This window comes from Ambystoma mexicanum, chromosome 7p (assembly GCF_040938575.1).
Source record: "Ambystoma mexicanum isolate Mex_15411 chromosome 7p, UKY_AmexF1_1, whole genome shotgun sequence".
Taxonomy (NCBI): Eukaryota; Metazoa; Chordata; class Amphibia; order Caudata; family Ambystomatidae; genus Ambystoma; species Ambystoma mexicanum.
The window spans coordinates 630,980,382-631,004,030 of record NC_090939.1 but is presented as its reverse complement, the minus strand read 5'-3'; the positions used below and the strand labels follow the sequence as shown (position 1 = coordinate 631,004,030).

The 23,649-nt window shown below is 47.9% G+C and overlaps 1 protein-coding gene across 16 annotated transcripts in view; it reads right to left on the bottom strand.

Moving 5' to 3' along the window:
- Positions 1-23,649, bottom strand: part of INPP4A (inositol polyphosphate-4-phosphatase type I A) — a 2,396,889-nt gene that overhangs the window by 612,253 nt on the left and 1,760,987 nt on the right. For all 16 annotated transcript variants that reach the window (XM_069636670.1, XM_069636669.1, XM_069636663.1 and 13 more), the window contains one exon: positions 14,407-14,579. In XM_069636670.1, coding sequence (XP_069492771.1) covers positions 14,407-14,579 — 173 coding nt within the window. The remainder of the gene's footprint in view (positions 1-14,406; positions 14,580-23,649) is intronic.

The following is a 23,649-nucleotide window of genomic DNA, read 5'->3' as shown; positions in this document are numbered from 1 at the left end:
TCTGTAATAAAGACAAACACGTTTAAAAACTTGGGGCAATAAGACTTTGAGCATCTATGCCAAGCTGTTATTGAGATAGAGACTCACCTGATTATCCAAGTATTTCGAAAAAGCAGCAACAGCACTCTGGAACAGAGAAGTAACTGCACCCAGGGAAAGACTGAGCCTACCGCGCCCCTGCTGAAGGTCAAGCAGGACGGAGCGCCAACTGCACCAAACTCATAGGTGAGCAGGAGAGGAGTCGGGCATCAGGAGGTGGCAGGTAGTGGGACCAATCCAACCCACTCATAGCTAACTTCTTGTTTCAACATTACAGGCGAACGCTGCCTGGGGAGATAACAATGGAGAGGACACCGGTATACCATCAAAACTACGCCAGTGCAGATCTCGGTCATAAGACTACGTGCTATGCCCCGTGGAGACCAGGTGAGCGTGACAGCACCTCTCTGAATGCATCTCTGATGTCTCACATCATTGCTAATACTAAGAAGAAAGGGGGACAACCGGTATACATTGCAAGTATTGATTTATCTTCTGCATTTGACTGTGTTGTAAGGGATCCAAATTATATGTACAGGGCTTTCCTCCGGAATTAATATATTGGCTAATAAGGTTACATTCTAATACTGCTTACAAAGTTAAGCTTTCAAAAGAAGGTGCCATCACTGAATCGATCAAAACTTATATTGGCCTTAAACAAGGCTGCAACTTAGCTGCGATTCTTTTTAATCTCTATCTTTGTGATTTGGGACAGGTTTGGAAAGAGTTGAGGATGTATCCAGTAAGAATTGGATCTATTAAATTGCATTGGCTAGCATTTGCAGATAATATGCTTATAATGGACTCTACTCTAGCTGGTCTCCAGGCTAAATTAATTACATTTGAAAAATATGCCTATAATTTAAACCTTATTCCTAATGTTAGCATAACAAGCATACTTGTTTTCAATGCTGGCAGAAAAATAAAATCATATAGATGGAGAATTGGCGATCTTTTAGTTCAACTTCAATCTGAGATTCGTTACCTTGGATACCCTCTAAGTTGTAACTCCTCCATTTGCATTTGGAAAGAGAGGCTTAATCAGAAAGGTTGTCCGTTAGGAAGCCAAATCAAGTTAATTTTCATCAATTACTGCCAATTCTCACTAATCCCTCTTTGTGGTTTTCTCACTATGAAAGTGCAAGCTGCCATTATTTACATCTTGGATATATGCCCCTTTGATTTAAGCACCTACCTCGATTCTTTGCAAGGTCGTTTACTCAAAGGAGCGTTACGCATGGCATTGTCTATCCCTAACTGCGTGATTAGACACGAGTTAAATCTGATATCGTTATCATGCAGAGTCTCATGGCGCTTGCTGTCCATTTATACATAATTTTTGAATCAGCCTAAAAATGGTTTATTTAAAGATCTGCATGTATTGATGGAAGAGGAAGAACAATCTATTAATAAGTTTAAGGTCCGCATGCAAGTGATTTTAGATCGACTTGGGGTATCACATGATGACCTATGCTTTCGACCTGTTTTGTTAAAAAAAAATTCTTTGAAGAAGATTGGATATGCACTTTAGATCAACTGAAACTTTATTCTTCATATTGTGAATATGCCAAATTCTTACGAAAACGTGTACCAGGTATTCCCTATGTTGCCATATTTCCTTGTCCTATTCTAAGAAGTTTATTCATGCTTTTTAGGAGGAATCAATTTCACACTAAGGAACGTTGTCACCGATGGACTGGTCTGTCAATTACTATGCAATCTATGGAATGTAGGTTTCCCAGTTGTATGGAACACTATGAAAGCCTTAAACATCTGGTGCTTGAGTCTCCACATTTTAAAAATTTGCGCTCACATTTTTTGATGAAATTTGTTACCGTTTTATTTGGTGATTGCACTGAATTTTTATGGGACATACTTATGAATGGAGCATATTACCCTCTAATTCTAGCATTAGGCACTTTTTTAAAGATTGTGGAAGAAGAGCTTGCTCGATTTGAAAGTTAAGATGGCATTGATATATCTTTATGATGTCATTGAATATAACGGTTGTTTTAAAACTAGAACTGCCAAAGGGTCTTGTATTAATGGGTTTAAGTGTTTTATGTTTATTTTTAAAAATTCTTGTGAATATATGGGGCTAATGTATAGCCCGTTAAGAATGCAAAGATGCTTAAGAATATTTCAAAGTCTTATGTTGTATGAAATTAATTTGATGTTAAGTAAAGTTGTATTTTTGTAAAGGTTTATTATAACCAAACACATTTTTTTTTTAAAAAAAAGAAGTATTTCGTCCACGGATGGAGTGAGCCTAGGTACAAGGTCCCATCATCGTTGTCTATGCCACTCCTCTGGAGGTTAAGGTTAGAGAGCTGTGGTATTGGATATATCTTTCGGAGGTCCGGAAGATCCGCCATGCCGCACCTCCCGCACCTGTTGAATACAAATAAAAATGAAATGTGTGAAACCTGTAAGTAACACTGACTGATTTATCTTATATCTTGATGTTCTTCAGCTTATGTACAGAACAACAAGTTGCAAGTCCCCACTGTTTTGCAATATTTTCTTTTTCATAACATGTTTATTTTTATGAATTGTTGATGCTGCTATGCACAAGTTGCACTTTCGTTTTATCTTCACCTGGACATCTGTAGCTCTCTCTCTCTCTCTCTCTCTCTCTCTCTCTTTCTCTCTATATATATATAAATATCTTACTGTTTGCCGCACATCTTCCGTCCTTTTATTGACATAATGCAGCCACATACAAATGTATTTGGGATAGAGCAATATTTATGTTCACCTAAAAATCAGGATCTTCCCACGTTTTTCTCTAACTACATCTGTGTCCTGCATTGTGTCGCGGGACTGTATGCTTCATCTATGGCTGGATTGGGGATATATTTAGGATGTAGTTTTACATGTACAGAGCATATAAAAGGGGGGTAGGGGAAGCCCAATACTACTTGATATTTCCATCACATGTCAATATGGGTAATATTTCTTCAACAAAGGACAATGAAAACAAAGCTGGTGCAGAAGCTAACCCAGCTGTTATTAACACACATGTTACTCAGGAGCAAATGGGGAAGTTAACTAAATTGGCTAGGTCACTATTATTTCCTAATGTGTTTCTTATTATTACTGCAAAATTAATTCTTCACACGGTATCACATCTAAACGTTTAAAATAAATTGAAAAGACCCAAGTATGACTAGTATTAGGATTAGGTTAGGATGTGATAGATGATTTGCACCACCCAGAAACAGTTGGTACAGAGACATGAGCTCGGTGGGGAAAAAGAGAGTTAATGGGAGCTGTCACATCTGTTCCTTGATACCACATGCTTTGGGGCCTCCCAAGGTATTAATGCTGCAGGAATCTCCGCTTTTGAAGGCTCAGTGTTTGGTCCATCTGACATTATGCAGGTTGTCAAGCATTTTCCAGCCACGGAGCATACAGCTTGTGGTGATGGACCCAGATGAACTACAGTGTGCCCGCAATCACAGAAGCACACAGTGTCTATAGAGGCAATATCTGAGGCGGGAAGGTGTAAAATCTGTGGCAAACCGATGGCAAGAGACAACAATGAGCTGCATCACAGGAGGCCTTGGGATTTGGAGAAGTAATACAAAAGGTGAATGATGTTTGTTGGAAATACTGGATTGAGCATGTGGCCAAACTCACGTGGATTGAGGCGATGGAAAAGCCAGTAAAAGTGAAAAAGCAAGAAGAATATGAACTATGCTTTTATAATGAAGGAAATGTCTTTGTGGGGGCCAACAACAAGTGCATCAAGACGACATACATCCCAGACCTCGAGAAAGGGACAGCAGCAGTTATGGACAATTATTGGGTCTATGGCCAGCAGGCGTTTCTGCACCTCCCACCATAATCAAGGGGCACCTGCTCGCTGGCCTTGTTGCACTCAGCTCTACTAGTGGTCCCTGAGGAGGGCTTGATAGTGGGACAGGGTGGCTTGTCCGCCCCTAACAACTGCACCAGTGTCGGATGTCTCCACCACAGTCCCTTCGCAGTGGCCCATATTCCATATCCTGCCAGAAAAGAACAAAGAAAAATTCCAGAGAAAGCAGAGATCTAACTACCTGTCCCAGGATTCAGCACAGTTGCTCAAAGAAATACCAGACCAATACAGATTGTATAGCAAAGAAGAGACATGCTTTGCTTTGTTATTATTGCCTGGAGTGCAAGCAGCTGCCAATGCCAAGTGGCTCCAGATCATCCGCTGGGAAGTGATACAGCTGGCAAACGACACCGAACAGGGCATCATTGCTTTCAATATGGAGATGCGAGCAATCAGGTTGATGACATTGCAGAACCGCTATGTACTGGACTTGCTTACAGCAATGAAAGGCAGGGTCCGCAAAAGGATTGGTGATTCATGTTGCACATATGTGCCTCCAAACAATACCGATGATGGGTCCCTCACGCATATAATAGAGGCCCTGCACACTCTTGGAACCCACATGCAAACTGAGGCTGGCATTCAGGGAAATGACTGGTTCCCACCCTTTTTTCTTGGGCACCATCGTGGATGGGGGCGATCGTGAAACTACTGTTACCAGTGATCGTGTTTGTGTTGGTGATCTTCTGCACCTGCCAGATGGGACTTCGATGCTGTGCTAAAGCAATACCTAGCAGTGAAACGATGATGGTTTCATTTGGCATACATGGGGCACAACGTGGTACAAAAGATAGTGCAGCACAAACAGATCACCCTGACAAACCCTGCATGGTTAGGTTAGAGCAACGCCTCACCCCCCAGGCACCATCACAACTCCCTCACCAGAACCAGAGAATTATGTAGAACACTGGGTAAACCTAGCAGGGGACGGGGGTGTATATATGACCTGTACACCAGAACAGTACGCGCAAGCAGGAGAGAGTTTATGTTCTGTGTGTAAAGCATGGGTGCCCAAAGAAGGAACATTGCCATGTTTGGAAGCAGAGAGATTGGAAAGGGAGAAAATAGAGAAGGAGGACAGACAGAGGTTCACATGGCAGTTTATTAATGTGGGATTAACGAAAGAGGGGACTGTTGGGAAGCGTGGGGGGGCATCGTTCAAGGTGCCCAAGAGGTTCTGAATGCGGCAGAGGCCTAACAGTGTGTTGTAGGAGCTTGGGAAGGTTTTGGGGGGGTCAAGGGGGTGCGTGAGGTCAAAAGAAGCTGCATTGTAGATAGATTATTATGTGACTGGGGGTAGATTGCACTAGAAAATTAAATGCCATCTTGAAATCAAGGCCTGGCGCCGCGCTGCAGCCAGGGGCAGTAGGCCCAGGCACGAAACATGGAAATACGTGTGTGAATGGAGGAGCTGGATGCAGCTTGGGCAGCAGTGTGGAAGGCCAAATCCACCGGGATTCATAAACCTGTCATTGTCTCATACAAATAGCACGTGTACGCCATACAAGGTCATGAGGGGGCTGAGAGCTCCCTGTGAGCAGTTATCCCTTGAGAAGAGGGCACAAGCCTCTGACATCCTCCAGTACAAACACCAAGCTATAGAATCCAGATGCCCCTGTCCCAAGACCCCAACATTCCAGAATGCAGGTCAGTCCCAGACCGACCATAAAGCTGATAGATCGTCAATCTATCAGAGAGACCACAGCAGAATACCCTAGGCCCCTGTGATTTGTGCTGTGAAGTGCCAGGGAGGGAGAGTAACACATTTAAGCCCGGGGTGTGAAGAACTGGAACGGAGACAATGCATCTGGGAACAAGCTGGGGTTTGCAGGAGAGTGTGACCTCAAATGTAGTCTCTGCACCCATGTCTACAGTACCAAGTGCACATAAGTGCATAGATAGGGCATGCTATGACTTGTACTTTTAATTGGCAATTAGGAGCTGTGCGCCCGATGATGTGCTTAGAAGAACCCCATGTGGAAGTAGAATGACAGGAGAAGTTGGGACCAATGATCTGGCTGTCAGATCCCTCAGCGAGAACCATCCTGGATTCCCACTCTCCTCCTCCTCCTCACCGGAGAGACTGGAATCCGGACTGCTTTGGGCCAGAGGGCGCTGGGATTGGAAGTCCTTTTTTTAATGAAGTAAAGCTCTACCCCGGGAGGAAGCCACAGTGAATGCTTTCCCCAATGCAGACATATGACTCATCTTCCGGGATCGACTGTTGGGGAAAAAGCCACTTCACAGCACAAAAACCCGTTGTGGACTGCAGGACTGGTGTAGAATCCGGCTTCTGTAAGTTGCACCACGCCGAACGCTCCTCAGGTAGGTGGGCTGCACTGGTGTTAAGACGTAAGGAGACTGAGAATTCATGGCAGTGATACAAATGATGAGAAGTCCAGAAATAGAGGACCGGAGGTAGCTGATGTTCCAAAAATGCAGGGAGGCTGGACGATAAGGGAAGAAGGGAAAGTGAGAGGAAAGCACTTCCAAGGATGCGTGGGAAGAACAGCAGAGCCGAGGGGCGGTTTGGTAGAGGACCCTGAACAACAACGCCGGAAGAGCTCCGACGTGGGGAGAATGGAGAAGGCAGAGAGAGCGAGAGCAGAAAAAAAGAGAGCGAGAGCGCCAGCGAGAGAGCCGGGGGCCGCCAGGAGCCACGGCAGAGAGAAAAGAGGAGGAAACAGGGTTCCAAAAAGGAACCGAGGGAAAACTAGCACGGCGGACCAAAGGTAGCAGAATCTAACTACAACGGTTGCAACGCACCGGCTGCTGGAGGGTGCAGAGCTAAGTACCTCCAACAGCCGCCGTTGCTAACAACTAGACTGCTGCGGGACACTGGGCGGAACGTGTTGGAGCAGCCTAATGGCCGCCCAAGCATACCAGCGGCCACAAGCGCCATCGAGAGCGGCACAAGACACTGGGATCCCCTACGGAGCAGGACACCTATGTATTGTTACGCTCACCTGGTATCCACGGGGACGCCACCCAGCCAGTTGGTCGCTGGTATCCTTCTCAGTGGTTCCCAGGTGTGGTCCGCGGTGAAGTTCTGCCTTGTTGTAGGAGTAGGCGAAGTCTCCATCCTGCCTTCTTGGCAGGGGCGCGTTGTCTTTCGTGGGCGTGTGCGGTCCAGTTACTTCACTGACAGCAGCCTGTTTAATGTCTTTCAAGTAGGTCTTATTGCTGTTTATTGAGTTGTTATTCTTGCGTGCCTTTCTCTGTTTGGTAAGGTGTCTTTTTATCTCCCTTAGATGTGCGGAGTGTCCGCGTGGCAAACTGGCTAAACTGGACCTCGCCGGTAAATGATGGCGCGCTATGAGGCGGTAAGTAAGCGCTTTGCGCAGCGCTGCAATGTCTTGTCTTCGCTAACCTGTTTTTCCTTCTTTTTCGTAGGTCGCGGTGTGCTTCCAGCGTGTGGGGATTTCCGGATCGATGCCGGCCGAAAGGCGATCAGCCAGGTAAGCCTTTTAAGCAGTTTGTAGTTTGAAATGTCTCTAATACCTCCTTTAATGTTGTCTTTTCTTCCATTTTCAGGTCCTTTGGTCCGGGAGGCGCGCAGATCCAACGGGAGCTATTCAGGAGCTGCGAGTGGTTAAGGATGGAGATTGCAGGTAAGATGCTGCTGCTAACAATGTTCTTTTGGCTTTCTGCAAAGTAACGCGAAGCGTGTTGTCTTGTTCAGGTGTGGTTTAAATAGCCTCAACAAAGTAGTCCAGGAAAAGTAGTCCCTAGGCCACTATACCGCATAGCTTGGTTCCTAGGAATCAAGCTATGTGGATGCCTCCATGTTGGCTGAAAGCCTAAATAAACTAGTTCCCTGAGCACATGTCTCTCACGGTGTATGAGCCTGATGCCAAAGGCGCCAGGACTGGCCCCAAGAGGGCCTGAGAAGAGGATGCCAGGCCTTATTTGAGACTTGAGTCCTGATTCCACCTAGCCAATGGGCTTGCCAATGGGGATCAGGGATGAGGGTCGTGACATGTATAGGGTCGCACCAACCAGCTACGTGGATTTGTATCCTATGCAATGTATGTCAGCTGTGACGCTTTGCACCTTTATAAACTATCAGCCATGTTGATTTCATCAGAACGCTCTGTGGCAACAGAGTTCTTTGCTATCACATTTGTCTTTTTATGAGAATAAACCTTGTTCTCCTTGCAAGGTGTGTGCTGGGCCTTTTTCCCTAGTGGGTTGTATTTTCTCTGGTGAGGGGCTTCTCTGCACTATACAGTACTAGTATGTGTTTTGCCTCCTCAATCTGCGTTTATCTACCTCCACTGAGTAGCTTGCTTGCAGGAGTTTATACATTTTTTTATATAAGTCCTTTCCCAGTGTTGGAGTAGACTGCTAGTTTTTCAAATTCTCTAAGAAGCCTAATAGCCCTGCTACAAATTGATTAATGCATTGCATAATGCTTAATCTGTAAATATGCAAATCTATCCTTCTCTTGCGCTCCCATACTCCTTGCATAATTCAAACAACTTGATAATACCACCTTGGAACATGTCCCCTAACTGCACAAATCCCCCTGCTTCCAGGAGATAAAGGCTTCCATTTGCAGTCCAGCTGTAAACTTAGGGTTCTGAAAAATCAGGATAAGAGGTGAGCGAAAAGTTGTGAGGTTAGATCTATGAACAGCTGTGTCCTATATCAAGGGGTACAATTGGTGATAGGGTTGACCGACAATCACTGAGTTCTCCCGTTTCATCTCAACCATGGTTGTGACCAAATCTTAGTTGCAGCTACTGACTGTTCCATAAGACGCCATAGTCAATCTGACTTCAGTCTCATCCACGCAATGATTACTCTGAGCTCAGCTGCAATACAGTATCTAGTGATGTCTGAGCAACAAACTCCTCCCTGGGATATAGAGAACATGAGTGTTTGTCTATTAACTTAGAATTTTGTTTCCTTCCAGACAAAGTGAAAAATACTAATTTCTGCGTTATCATATGCAGTTTGTTCAGGAAGGACCTGCCAGATCAGATCTTATGCACATGCAATGCGGAGTTCCTCAGGTTTCAATCCTATTCACCATGTTGTTTAAAATCTACATGGTACCCATGGGAGATCCAGTGCCTGTGAGGGGCATCAAGGTACACCAGTACTCAGATGACACTCCAATCTATCTTATAGTGTCATCCTCAGCTGATTTCCTCCATTTTAGGGATTGTCTCTGAGCCACTAAGGACTTGATGACTTACTTTCACTTTTACTGAATTCCTCTAAATCAGAGTTTATTTTGGTTTGGTTTTCCGCTTTTTCATCTTCCCAATTTCTCCTCGCAAAATCCCTGGGTTTCATTCTTGATTCCAATCTGAACTTCAATATCACATTTCTTGCCTTTCGCAGCCCTGATTTCCTTTCAGTTGTATCTACACAAGAAGATCAAATCTTGTATTCCTCACTTTCGTACCACTGTCCACGCTTGATTTAGTTTGGTCACGTATGGATGGTGGGAATCCTATCTTCATGGGTCTTACATTTCTCACCACAATTTTTCAGAAGACTGTTTTGTATTGTAATGCTCATCTAATTTAAAGAATAAGAAGGCTTGAGCACATTACCCACACTTTGATTTATCTTTCCTGGGAAAGTTCACTATTCAAGATATGATTCATTACTTTAAAAGATGTAACATTATGAGAGCCAATCTACCTAGCTAAATATAACATCTCTGGTGGGGTAAGGCTTACTGGGGGCTTGGACACCTTGTGGCTAGCTAGTTCCCTTTTCAGCAAGAATACAAATAGATCCAGAAAAGCAATTCAATATACATTACCATGCCTCATCTATTATGAAGCCATTTCCCAATCCCGCTCCTAAAATGAAAAAATATCACATCAACACCTATTTCCCCGTTTTAGACCTTCTCATCACTCAGAAGAGGCTTTCTCTAGGAGAAGCTCTTTGTGCTTAGAATGCTTAGCAGCCGTTATTTGCCTACTTTCGATGTTGCTCGAGTTTTGGCGGGCCGTCATGACCCAGCTATTTCCTCTTTTCTATTCACAAATCTTACTTCTTTTGCTACTTTGTTTTCAGATTTGTTCATATTTCATTATGATGTTTGGTAAATACTGTTTTAATTGATGTATTTCCGATATTGTTTTATGGTGAAATTGTATCTTGCTGTACAACGTTCCACAGACTTCTGGTCTAAATAATTAAAAATTACAAAATAATAAAATTAAATAAGGCATGAAAGAAATTTGCAAACAAAGTACAAATTGTGAAAGTGGGCAAAATGGGAGGGGTTATCGTAATTTACATTAATTGAGTGGAAAATCTACAAACAGGCTATGTAGTAAAAAGGTAGAATTGGAGACCACCAGGGGGCACGGACCAAGCTATCCGTGTGAAGGACGAGCTCTGTGAATCCCCCACTCCAATCCAAAACTGGACTGGTGTACCCGCCCCAAACATTGTAGCTGTGCAGTCCTGGCTGTATAGTGACCTAGCGAGAAGGAGACTGTGGTGCAGTTCCTCAGTGGAGCTCCTGAGTGGAACCAGGGGGCAGTGCATGCCTTTTAAAGTGGTGGTGTGGGCCAGAAACCAGGCCCGGCATCGAGAGACCCAGCGCTGCCCCCAATCCAGGGCTGCTGGGTAGGCTTGGAGGACTGCGACGAGGTGTCTGTGGTCCCGGAGCTGCAGTACAGTGCAGTGGTGGCTATGGGGGACCGGGCTGGGCCCCCAGACGCTTGGGAGAGAGCAGAGGTGGCCTGTGGTGTTCGCTGGCAATGCCCGGCCTGCTGTGGATGAGTACAGCAGTGTGGCAGATAGAGACAGTGGATGCCTGGAAGCGGTCCGAAAAAGCAGTAGGGGAACCAGCCGTTACCTGGTGCCTAGTGAAGAGAACTGCCGGTGAGGGTAGGCAGTGCCCATCATGTTCGTCCTGCCGGGATGGGCTCTGGAGGTTAGAAGTGGCGGGGTGCCCACCCTCTTTTTCCGTGGAGGGGTGACTGTGGTGGCAGCGGCAGACCTGAAGGGGGGGTGCCCACCAACGCTGGTGGAGTGTGGAGGAGTCTGTCAGGTAGAGCCTGTTGTGAGCCCGGGACTGTCATCATGGTGGTGGAGTGTGGGAGGGAGGTTGCCCCCCCATTGCAGGAGGCTGCAGGGGTCCAGGTGGAGCCCCGTATAGGACAGCGAGCAGCGTTGGTCTGCTCGGTTGGCTTGAGGCGCCTGTGGGGAGTTTAAGAGCTGAGGCTCCTGTGGCTGCTCCTGGAGGGAGGGGGTGTCGGCCCCAGGCGGGGAGCGAATGGAAGGCGTGCTAACAAAGGTCCTGTGAAGTGGAGGCAGGGGGGCAGGAATGCCTGGAGTAGCGACCTAGTCCACCCGGAAGGAGCCCATGCTCCGGATCTGGACAGGTGTCCTTGGAGTGCACTGACAGACCACCAGGGGTTGCTGGGTCCACCCTGCATAATCTCTAAGGGGCCATTGGCCCCCCTCACCTGCTGTCTGGTGGTGACAGTGTGCTTTGGCAGTAAGAGGCGCTTGTTGTAGAAGGAGCGCAACTGGTGCCCTGCGGGCCTTACGTAGGTGGGACTTGGTTGAAACCTTGTGATCTCTTGTGGCTAGGGCAATGGACTGGTGGTGATAATTGGCCATACGGGCTGAGAGGGGGGCCCGGAACTTTGAGAGTGAGGGTTTGTACGACTGGCAGGACATGCTCAGTGGTCACAGGGTCTGGTGGGGAAGCTCGGGACATCCTGGAGGGATGTCAGTCCTCAGAGATACAGTCCCTGCAGCAGTACAAGAGGATAGGTGTGGTGGTGGACATGCAGGGGCCAGAGGAAGCCCCCCGGCGTGGGATGGAGGTGAGCCCATACCATCTATGAAGATGATGTTCAGGATATACTGCAAGAAATTAAGGCGTTAAGGGGGGACATCCAGGCTTTGATCAGTGATTTGAGGGGCAGTGTGGAAATGTTGGATAACATGGTGGAGGGCATGGAGAGTAACCACCTGAATGTGGATTAATTTGTAATAAAATATGAGGCCCGAATGGCGGATTTGGAGTCCAGGGAGGAAGAGGTGCAGTTGAAACTGGACAACCTGGAAAACAGGGAGTAAAGGAATAAACTCTGTATTTTCGGGCTGAGGGAGGAGAAGGGAGAGACTCTGAGTGACGTGTAAAGGAAGGTGAAGGGCCTCATCAATACGCTATTCCTCGACCAAGGAGGGAATGAGGTGGAGCTGGAGAGAGCACACAGGGGAGGAATGATGCGCGGCAAGGGCCCAAGGTCGGGGATGGTAAAGTTCCTCCGATATGTGGATAAAGCAGCAGTCTTGGAGATGGCAAAGAGGCAACATTCGATTCAATTTGAGGGGGACTCAGTTCAGATCTATCAGGACCTCTCGTATTTGACCTTGTCCAGAAGAAGGGACTGCCACCCTCTACCTGATCGTGGCTTTCGGAGAGAGGGATCCGGTATAGGTGGACATACACTTTTGCCTTGGAGTTTGGGGTGGGTGGCACTGATTATAGTGACCATTGGGTTGGAGGCCCAGCAGGTACTGCGCCACCTTACTGAGAGGGAGAAGGAAGGGTAGGGAGCTCCCCGTGCAGTAGATTATGGGAGCCTGGGGGCCCAGTTGGAGGACAGAGGCTTGGAGAAGCACCAGAGAGTCACTAAGGGCCGGAAGTATAGGAGGCTCAACACACTGTCACCAGTGAAATGAGGGATACTGGAATGGGTGTTGGACTGGGGAGGTTGTATTTTGAGGGCATGTGTTTTTCTGCCAGCCACGTATAGGTGCAGGGGGGTTTCTTATTGCTTTTGAGTAAAGAGTGGGGACAGAGGGATTGAGGCTGTCTTTATGTGGTGCCTTGCCACGATGTGGTTAGTTATGTCAAGCTCGGGTTCAAGTTCATGGTTGAGCTGGTTATGTAATGAATGGGGGTAAGGGTAAGTCTTCTTCGGTGGCCCTTTTTTCGATGGGCGTCTCAGGTTGTGGGTGGGATAAAGGGGGGTGCAGTGGAGGAGCAGGGGTTAAGTTGGGGAACATACAACTGATGGCCCGAAAGCAGGAAACACGAATTGAGAATTTGCCTCTGGGAAACTATATGGAAAAGCTCACTGCAGCGCTACATGGGAAGGGAGCAGTATGAGGCGGCACAATCCTGAGGTAGGGAAGGGAGGGTGCGGGGTGGGTATTGGAAAATATGGGACGTAATGGGGTTTAGTGAGAAGCCCCCTCCCCCGGGTGGGTTGTTCGTGAATGGATGGTGAGGATGAAGGGTTGATATGAGGTGTCCGCCACAAGGAGCCGCATAGGGCGCAGGCTTTCTAGCTATTTTTGTGATATGTGCCAATACTGTACTTTGATCTTTTTGCTTTTGCCGTACGGGAGGGAGGGTGGAGGACGGGGGGAGGATTTTCCTGAAGGATGATACTGGCGTTTACAATGCGTAATAACGTGCCTTATGATATCTTTCTGGATTTGTTTAAAATCAATAAAGTGTTGAATTAAAAAAAAGGTAGTTACCAAAAGAGAGCAATCAATTAGCTGAGAACAATATACGCTCTTTAGTGCCCTAATCACAAGTAGGAACAAAGAACACGACGACTTCCACATCAAGGGTACTATTTGGCGAAACAGCAGTCACCTAGTAGATATGAGAAGACATATTTATTTCTATACATTTCATGTACCACAAAGCCTGACAGCATAGCAGCACTGTACGTATATGTAAAGAGAGATCTCAAAATGACGATTCATAAACAAAAACACTGGTTATAGACGAAATAAAAATGCAGACAGAATACATTTAAAAACATAAAACAATAAAACCAAAATACAGCAAAACTCAAATGAGGGCATACACATCCAGAATTCATACAAATATCAAATTGCCCAAAAGTAGAAGTAAACAACCACATGTTATAGAAATGTATAAGAGATGTTTAAAAGCTTAAACGCACTGGAAGATCATTCCAGATGCATGTAGCTAGGCCAGAAAGAAATTACTGCTGTGTATTTCTTTTTAAAACGTGTGGGTTTCCAATCTGAGACCACTCATAGTTTCTCACAAACCCCCAGACAATAGCAAATAGCTTTGTGCGCGAGGCATGTTTTCTCAAATTACAGTTGTTTATCTAGGGTCAACTAATGCACAGCCCGCAGGACAGAGGTCATCTGGTCATATTTTCTGGCTTTGCTCACGCTCATAAGCCAAGTTGCAAAATGAAAGTAGTGCTTCCAAAGCAAGCAACAACATCAAGGGTAGCCAGCCAGCATATCACTTTCTATAAAATACTGGGATCCGATCAGTGGGGGGCATTTACCGGAGCCTAGAGATGCAAACTTTAAAAGTAATAGACCTTTGATGTTAGGACCAATAGCTATAAAAGTCTTTATTTTCAAAATTAATTAGGATAACAGCTGTGAAAGCCAATATAATTTATTTTCCTTTTAAGAAAGTCCTATTTTAAAAACAAAGTGAAGCAGAACTATTGTGTTTTTTGATTTGATTGGGTGACACTTACCGTTTGACAGAAGACGACATCCCTGCGATACTGAAGGCTAAGACACAAGGCTATTGTAGGCGCACTGTCCTGCATTAATAAGAAGACCATGGCTTTCTTTGCTTTATCACTCATCATTGCCACACAGTCTGTGAGTGTTGTCAGCAAGGGATATAGAGCCTCACTCCATTCACCTACAGAGAAACAAAAAAGATTTATTTGAAGCAACAGAAGCGCATAGAATTCTCTGTATTTGTAATGCAAGGTTAAGAATTGGACGTCATTTGCTACCCTTACATGAAATATGCACATTTTGATCGACAATCTCAACCTATTCTAAACTTTCTAGAATTACTTAATTGATTTCAATGAGGAAGGCATCAAGAGGCAAAGAATGTTTATGTTTTTATCAGTGGGGCGTGGCCCTTTTAAGGGCAAGCACGCGACGGAGTGACGTTCACTCCGTCGCGTGCCATATAAATAAAGGGGCGTCGCCCGGCGGCAGCAGAGCCACCGGGGAGCCCACACGAACAGCATCGGTCTCCGTGTGTCTCTGTGTACACGGGGGTGGGGGGCTCACGGGGGCGGCGGGATTGCCCGCTAACAATGGCGACGAGGTCGGATCCATCCCTGGGACAGGTGGCAACATTTTCGCATTGCGCAGATGATCGCGTGTGAGCGCATCCGTAAATGTTGGCCGCGGAGAGGGGAGAGACACGCGTGGCCGGCGGCCATTTTGACGACAAGGCCTCGGAAACTCGCGGCTTCATAACGAAGCATCCGTGAGAGATCCGGACCCAATTTTTGGAGATTCCAGTGGCGGACAGTCACTGCTTGCAACACGTGCTGGTGGAAATGCAAGTCATTTGCATTTTCACTGTTTTTCGTTCCGAGTTTAAGGGTGGAGCTACCTGGAGGCCTACTGGATGCACACTGGGGCCTACCCTGCTCAATTTTTGGATTCTTCCATCCTACACCGGCTGAAGTCTCGAACCTGGACATCATCTGAATCACCTGAGGGGCTGGAATCCTCATCAAGGTACTGGGTGTGTTTGGTGTCTAAGTTGCGGCCCCATCACGGGGTGCCTGTGCGCTATTCACCATGGATCAAGGTGCCGCGGCCGCCGGGGCCCAACAGCAGGCTGCTGCTCCAGCCCAACCCCTGCCTGCCCTTCCACCAAGACCATTGCAGAGACCTCCCGGTACCCTACAGCCAATGCCAGAGTTTGATGTCACGGGCACGCCATCAAGCCTAGGACAGAGGTGGAAGATGTGGATGGACAGGCTGGAAATGTACTTTAGGGCCACGATGGAGACAAGTGACGACAGTAAGTTGGCCACTCTCCTGTATTCTGCAGGCCCTGCTGTGCATGAGATCTTCTTGTCTTTGCAACCGGCGGATGGGTCTTTTAATGCCGCCAAAACTGCGCTCCACAATCACTTCCTGCCCATGGCCAATGTGGATTACGAACGTTTCCTAATGGGCAACACCAGACAGAAAGATGACGAGACTTTGGATGTGTTTTATGGGCGGCTGCGCAGGCTGGCGGCACCTTGTGCTTGGAATGACCCTGAAGATATGATTCGCAACCACCTCATTCAGGGCTGTTCCTCTGGTAAGCTGAGGCGTCAAATCCTGCGTGAGCCTGGTATAACACTACCCCGCATCCTAGAACTGGGGAGGTGCCACGAGGTGTCGGAGCTGCGGGCATCAAGGATGGAAGCGGGTGTGCGCCCTGGTAGGGTGGAAGAGGTATGCGCAGTCGGAAGAGGTCGCGGATCAAGACGCCCCATGAATACTCAAGGTCCACGGCCCCAAGTGGCGCAGTCCTCGTGCCTAAAGTGTGGATATGACCTCCCGCACCCAGCAGACTGTCCAGCAGCGGGAGTGAAGTGTGGACGATGTGGGGGCACAGACCATTTTGCAAGAGTGTGCAGATCGACGGTCCCGAAAATGGTCCCCAGGGGACCTGTCCGGGCTGGCTCTTTCCGCCCCCAGAGAACATCCAACGTTGCCCAGGTGGACCAGGCCGACGATGGACCCCCTCAAGAAGGTGAGGAGGAAGATGAAGATGAAGAGAATGTTTTCTTCGTGTCATGCATAAAAATGCTGAAATCGCATTCCAAGAGACAGCCCAGATGTGACGTGCTGGTCAATGGAGATTCAGTACCCATGTTGGTGGACACGGGGGCGTCCGTGAACGTGATGGCCAGGCAACACTATGATGCCATGCAGGCACCACCACCGCTGGCGGTACCGAGAGCGCGCATATTCACATTTGGAGGCAACCATCCAATCCCACTGGATGGCGTGTTTGTGGCTGACACTCAATATGGCAACTCAGGCATTCGGGCAAGGTTTTACGTCACGCCGGTGAGCACCAACACGCTCCTCTGCTGCGCAGCTGCTGAAGCTTTGGGGATTGTGACATTCGCATACAACGTGTATCTGGATGACATCCAGGAGCTCCTGGAGAAGCACACATCCCTTTTTGAAGGCATTGGACAGTTGGTGGGGGAACCAGTCCGCTTGCACATTGATGAGTCCATACAACCTGTGGCTCTGAAGCACCGGCGCATACCATTTCACCTCAGAGATCTGGTAGACCAGGAATTGGACAACCTTGTCCAGCTTGACATTATTGAGAAGGTGGAAGGCCCCACTCCGTGGGTCTCACCCATTGTCGTCGCACGAAAGCCCAAACAACCAGATGCAGTAAGGATTTGTGTCGACATGCGCCTGCCCAACAAGGCGATCAAGAGAGAGAGACACCTAACCCCCACCATGGACGACATCATTGCAGAATTACAGGGGGCGAGGTTCTTCTCCAAGCTGGACTTGAGGGCAGGGTATCATCAGGTGGTTCTGCACCCTGAGTCCCGATACATCACCACCTTCACCACCCATCGGGGCCTGTATCGGTATAAGAGGCTGAGTTTTGGGGTGTCCTCTGCAGCGGAAGTTTTTCAAAATATCATAAGAGGGGCATTAGCAGATCTGGATGGGGTCATCAACATCAGTGACGACATCTTAGTACACTCCAAATCTGAGGCAGAACATATGGCCCGCCTTGCAAAGACATTTGAGCGCCTTCGTCTTTTGGGACTTACCTTACACAAGGAGAAATGCGAATTCCTCAGGACAACAATTGAGTTCTTTGGGTTCGTGTTTAAGGCAGATAGGGTGTCACCCGACCCCCGGAAGGTGAAGGACATTAGAGAGGCCCGCCCACCTGAAAATGTCGCTGAGGTGAGGAGCTTTTTGGGCATGGTCACTTATTGTGGCCGCTTCATTAGGAATCTAGCGTCCCGCTCTGAGCCTCTAAGATCTTTAACAAAGAAAGACTCTGTGTGGCAGTGGGGACCCCTCGAGCAGGCGGCATTTGATGACATCCGGGGTGCCCTAGCGGCAGAGGACACCATGGCGTTCTTTGACCCTAGCCTGCAGACGGAAATTATCGTGGACGCCAGTCCCTATGGTCTGGGGGCGGTCCTCACTCAAGTGGGGCGCGAGCAGGAAGTTCGGCCAATAGCCTATGCGAGCAAGGCACTCTCGGATACTGAACAACGCTACTCGCAAATCGAGAGGGAGGCCCTGGCAGTACTGTGGGGTTGCAGGCATTTTCGCCTATACATTTTAGGGCGTCCTGTGACTGTTATCACTGACCACAAACCACTGCTACCCATCATGGCGGGCTCCTCCTCCAGACCACCAGTAAGGATAGAGCGCTGGATGCTTGCCCTGCTTGAATACGGCGTGTCGCTGGTGTATCGGCCTGGGGTAAGCAACGCTGCAGACTATCTGTCACGTCACCCATGTGGGGATGCCTGGGCGTCTGTGTCCGCGGAGGAGGCTGATGAATACATTCGTCTCGTCGTTGAGTCTGCCACCCCCAACTCCGTGCAGGTGGAGGAGCTGGAGCTGGCATCGAAGGATGACGAGTGCTTCGCCATTCTTAGACTGGCCATGCAACAAGGTGCGTGGAAGACGGTGCTGGAAGCGCTTGACCGTCGAACATGCGAAGCCAGAGTGGCACTGGAACAGCTCTGGAAGGTGCGGGAAGAGCTTGCATTCTCGGAATCGGGACTCCTGCTGAGAGGCGACAGAATAGTGGTGCCACAGACGAAGATCCCACAGATAATCGCTCTCGCCCACCAGGGCCATCAAGGGGCGCCCAAAACAAAGGCTAGGCTTCGCCAGAAGGTGTGGTTCCCGGAGCTAGAGCGGAGGGTAGAAGAGTTTGTGGCCTCGTGTCTGTGGTGTCAGGCCGCATCCCCAGCCCAGCGGGATCCATCCATTGAGACAATGCCTAGGGGAACCAAGCCATGGGAAGTAGTGCATGCTGACTTCGGCTCTACATCTAGAGGGACGCACTTCCTGGTGATGGTCGACGAGTGGTCGCGATACCCGGAGGTGGAATTTGTAGAGTCGCTGGCGTTTGGTGACGTGGTGATCGCCGTGGAAAAGATCTTCGCCACCCATGGCCTTCCATCGGTTGTGTGCACTGACAATGGAGCACCGTATCAGGGTGAGAGTTTTGCTGAACTTTTAAAGAACTATGGCATTCAGCACAGGAAGGTCACACCCCTCTGGCCCCGGGCAAACGGGGAGGCCGAGCGCATGATGCGCACCCTTAACAAGGTGTTCCGGATCGCCCAAGGCAAGGGTGAATGTCTGCAGAGGGCCCTGTATGTGTTCCTACGGGGATACAGAACCACTCCCCATTCATCGACGGGGGTAGCACCGGCGGAGGCCCTCTTCCAGAGGTGCCCTCGGGATGTCGCACCTGAGGTAGGGGCCCGAGAGCCCGCCATCATTGACAATGAGCAGGTGGAGGAAGATCGGCTGGCAAGAACTCGGGCGGAGAACATGAGAAGAGGACTGAGGCCGCCCGACATTGCCCCAGGGGATGAGGTATTAGTGAGGAACCGTCATCCGCAGGGCAAGCTCTCCCTCACATATGAGCCCGCCCCCCTGGATGTTGTAGCGGTGAAGGGGTCTATGGTGACTGCATCAGATGGGACATCGTCGGTGACCAGAAATGCCAGTTTCTTTAGGAGACTGGGTGAACCAGGAGCGAATCGAGGAGAGGCTGGCGAAGAACTACCCGACGAGAGTGGAGGAGATGTCCCCACCATGGACTCGCCTGTTCGCGGAAGAACCGACTCAAGTACTCCGGTAAGGGACAGTGGCAGGAGGTACCCCCTGAGAACAGGGCGTGGGAAACCTGCCCACCTGAGTGACTATGTGACGGACTGATCTGGGGTCATGATGGCGATGGGTCGCCGGACCGTGTGAAGGCACCGCTGGGGGATCCAGGGTGGTTGCTAATAAATGGGGGATTCCTAATGTGCATGCTGCGAAGTAGTGATTAGTCAGTTTTGAGTGCTGTAGAAAGTAGAACAATTGTATCCTCCTTTGTGTTTGTTGTTATGGAAAAGGAGGAGTGTGGCGTGGCCCCTTTAAGGGCAAGCACGCGACGGAGTGACGTTCACTCCGTCGCGTGCCATATAAATAAAGGGGCGTCGCCCGGCGGCAGCAGAGCCACCGGGGAGCCCACACGAACAGCATCGGTCTCCGTGTGTCTCTGTGTACACGGGGGTGGGGGGCTCACGGGGGCGGCGGGATTGCCCGCTAACAATCATTAGTACCCGGCACGCATAACAATGAAGAAAACACACGCAATGATGGTGCTTTTGTGAGCCTTACCTTATGGTAAGGCTGCTCACGCTGTGCCGTCCCTCGCGCGCCACTCAAAACCATTTCTTGACGTCCCTCTGCTTCCCCCCCACGGCATCCTGGTGGTGGCCACCATGGAAAGGGAGTAGGGACTACATTGGCCGTTCCATGGTGGCCGTTTTTTTTGTTTACTTTTTTTTCTATTGGTTTTAATGGCTGCCATGGAAAGGGAGAAGGTAGAAGGGACTACATTCTCCCAGATCACTGGCGCACATTTTATTTTGCTTTTTTTCTTGAGTCGAGAAATGGTTGCAGCGCTGTTTCTCAACTTGAGAAAAATTGCTATGAGTGCCCCTGTAAGACGTGCGAGGGTACTTATGGCAATATGACCCTCGGAGGGGAGGCATTACCCGACCGGTAATGCCCCCCTCCTCGGGTCATATTGCCTAAATAAAGTTGCATGGCTTTCAGGTTTGGCTCACATGCATTTGTGCAGAACTTCAGTACTTTGGCTTCACGTTAATGAAAGCATTTTTAGTCGTGTGTGTCGATGTGGCTTTGAGGGCATAATTTCATGTTTTTTACAACTTTTCTTTTTTGGCCAGAGGGACTTCTACTAAAGGCCCCCTGCCACTGCAACAATTCTTTTGGTCTGCTCCTTTAGAAGACCATATGGCCAACGGGGCAGGGGTTCTTTATAAGCACCCCATTTTGGTTGCAGGGTGACTGTCAACCAGTAAGTGTGTAGTAGAGAAGGCCAGTGGCAGCTGCGATTTAGTTCTGGCTACACGAGGGTTGAAGCCACTTTTTGCACTATTAGCCAAATGCACATATATGGTAGCTATTTGGGTAAGTGACAAGCCCAATAACTTGTCAAAGGGAGGAGGAGTAGGGACCCATCTCGGCCGTGGGTAGGAGGCCTTCGAGGGTTAATGTCAGAGCCAGTCATACCCCCTGGGGTGGACGGTGGCAGCAAAGAGGGCCCAAATTCCTGTTCCCCCGCTTTTGTGGCAATCTGTTTCTATGCAGAACCATGTCTCCAGCCTTGCTTCTAAATGCATATTCTCTTCAGTGTACATTTGCCATTCCATAGGCTGGCCCCCAAAAAGAAAGAAGAGGAGAATCTTGCAATCACTGAGCAGCGAGGAAAAGAGAAGCCAGAAAACACAGAAACAGCTACCTGAGCAAACGAAGCTCCAGCGCTGCAGCGACCCGATCACCGTTGAGGAGCGGCCGGTGGGAGCAACGCCAGCAGCATCTGTACAGCTAACTGGGCCAGCAAAGCCAGCTGGTAGTCCCACAACAAAGAACGGTCCCCTCTACTATCATGGACATGAAGTGATCAGATTCCCTGCATTTACAGAAAACGAGCTGCAACATTGTTTTTTCACCGCCAGATTACCCGGGCAGCAAGCCCGTACAGAGAAAGTGGGTTACACATACACATCTGGGGAAGGAAGAAAGGAGATTGGGTAGGTGGATAGGGACTACTGGCCAACCCTCACAAGGGGAAGGATATATAAACAGGGGGCAACAAACAGGAAGTGTGGGCGTATTGGATGAGTTCAGAGTTGAAGGTGGACAGTGACCAAGAGACCTGCAGGAGGAAGTAGAGAGTGGCAGATTGAGAAGAGTTTAAGAGCAGATGAGGTATACGCATAGGAATGATGGTGGTACTGCAGTGTGAGTGTTTGTGAGAGGTGTGCGTGTGTAGAGAGGACATTGTAAGGAGTGAATGTGAGAAGACTGATACATGTGTAAAACGGGTGATTGAGTAGTTATGTTGTTGGAGTGGTACTGTGAGAGGAGTTGTGTGTGAGGAGACGTAGTAGTGAGGGAGGAGGAGTAGTGTGTGCAAAGAAGTGTTGGGGGAGGAGTATTAGTGTGGGAGGAAAAGTACTGTGAGAGGAGTGGTAGTAGTGTAGACTGAAGTAGTAGTGTGGGCAGAGAAGAAGTCAAGTTGTAGTAGTGTGGGAGGAGCCATGAGGTAGGAGTAATAGTAGCAGACTGGGAGTAGTAGCAGTAATGGAAGTGTGAGGAGGAATAGTAGCAAAAGAAGCCGATGAATATATAACTTAAGAGGAAGAATAAATAATCTTATGGAATCGCTCGAATGATATGATTCACAGGTAATTAAACACTTTGCAAATTCCTCTTTACAAAGTTTGTGACCTCATATATGGCGATCTACAAGTTTCCATTTCTTTTCCATAGGTTCAATATTTAAAACATTAATAATGAAATAGAACAGAGAAGACACTCGAATAATAAGACAAAGGTACAGAATAAATTGGTTAATGGCCCACGTTTGTAGAGTGTGGTCTGAATAGAATTAAGTTTAACTATCCAAATATTGTTTTAAAAAGCACAATATGTAATATTTTACAGATACCATTTTTAAGGCTGGAAAGTTAAAGATCAAATTAAGCATCTACAGAGAAAATTATCTGAAACTGATTTAGAATAGGTAAGAGATGACTCAGACCCTATGACATGACAATGGTGAATCAGCAATCATAGACTTAACCCAGATCTAACAAATGCACTTTTTGCTCTTAGCCATCCCTGTTCTCCCTGCAGAGCTACTAAACACTGTATACCCATTATTGGTTAAAAACATTAGGAACCAACACTGAATAAGAATATGTGTGTGTTATTACTGTGAAGCTACAATAAGAAATGTAATGTTTATCAAGAAAGCTATCGCATTTTAGTTACGACTAACCAAAACACCATGCATAACCAGTGTATGAGCTTGTAATTACTGTTCAGGAATGTACAGAATATGTCACACAATAACTGTGGTACGTAAATACAATTTTGTGCCTTGAGAAAGGCTGGGTATGGGCGAAACAATTGCACGTGCCTCCAAATGGAGAACGTTGGCACTACTCAAAATCAAAAATGTATCTGGTATTAAACCAATAAACAAAACAAAACCTAACATTTGGGTATAATATGTTGGCCTATGGAAGCCTAGGCACCCTGTACAAACCAACCATACCCATATATCCCAACATATAAGAATCAGGTTCGCCCCCGCAACAGAATTCTCACCCACCAGAAGTTGGGTCCTTCAGCCAATCCCAGATCTACAACCCCAGGGACTCACAGGTCCAGACCATCACCCAAAGTCCCACCAATGGGCAGGATAACATTTCCTATATAAGCTTGACAGCCAAGTCTAAGGGTGTGGGTTACAGAGGCAGGAAGTTCACGTTTGGTGAAGGCTGTAGGGTGGAAGCAGAAAGAAGATCAGGCGGCTCCAGGAGTGAAGAGGACTGGAGAGATGGTGGCAGATGAGAGCAGGACGAGTTGGTGGGGAGCGGAAGGGGTGGGTAGGAGGTAAAATGTGGAGTGGAAAGAATGGACACACTACCAACAGAACAGTAAAGAAGGTAGGAGATGAACTGAGACATATATTGGAATGAGGGGGAAGAGGAAAGGAAGGACAGGGTAAGAGCTGCAGAGTAGTGGAGGCGGTGATAATAGAAGAGGAAAGGGGGTAAAACAAGGAGTGGACTATAAACAAATGAAAACAACATTTGAAAGGAAGAGGGAATACCCTGGGTTATGAGGATGGA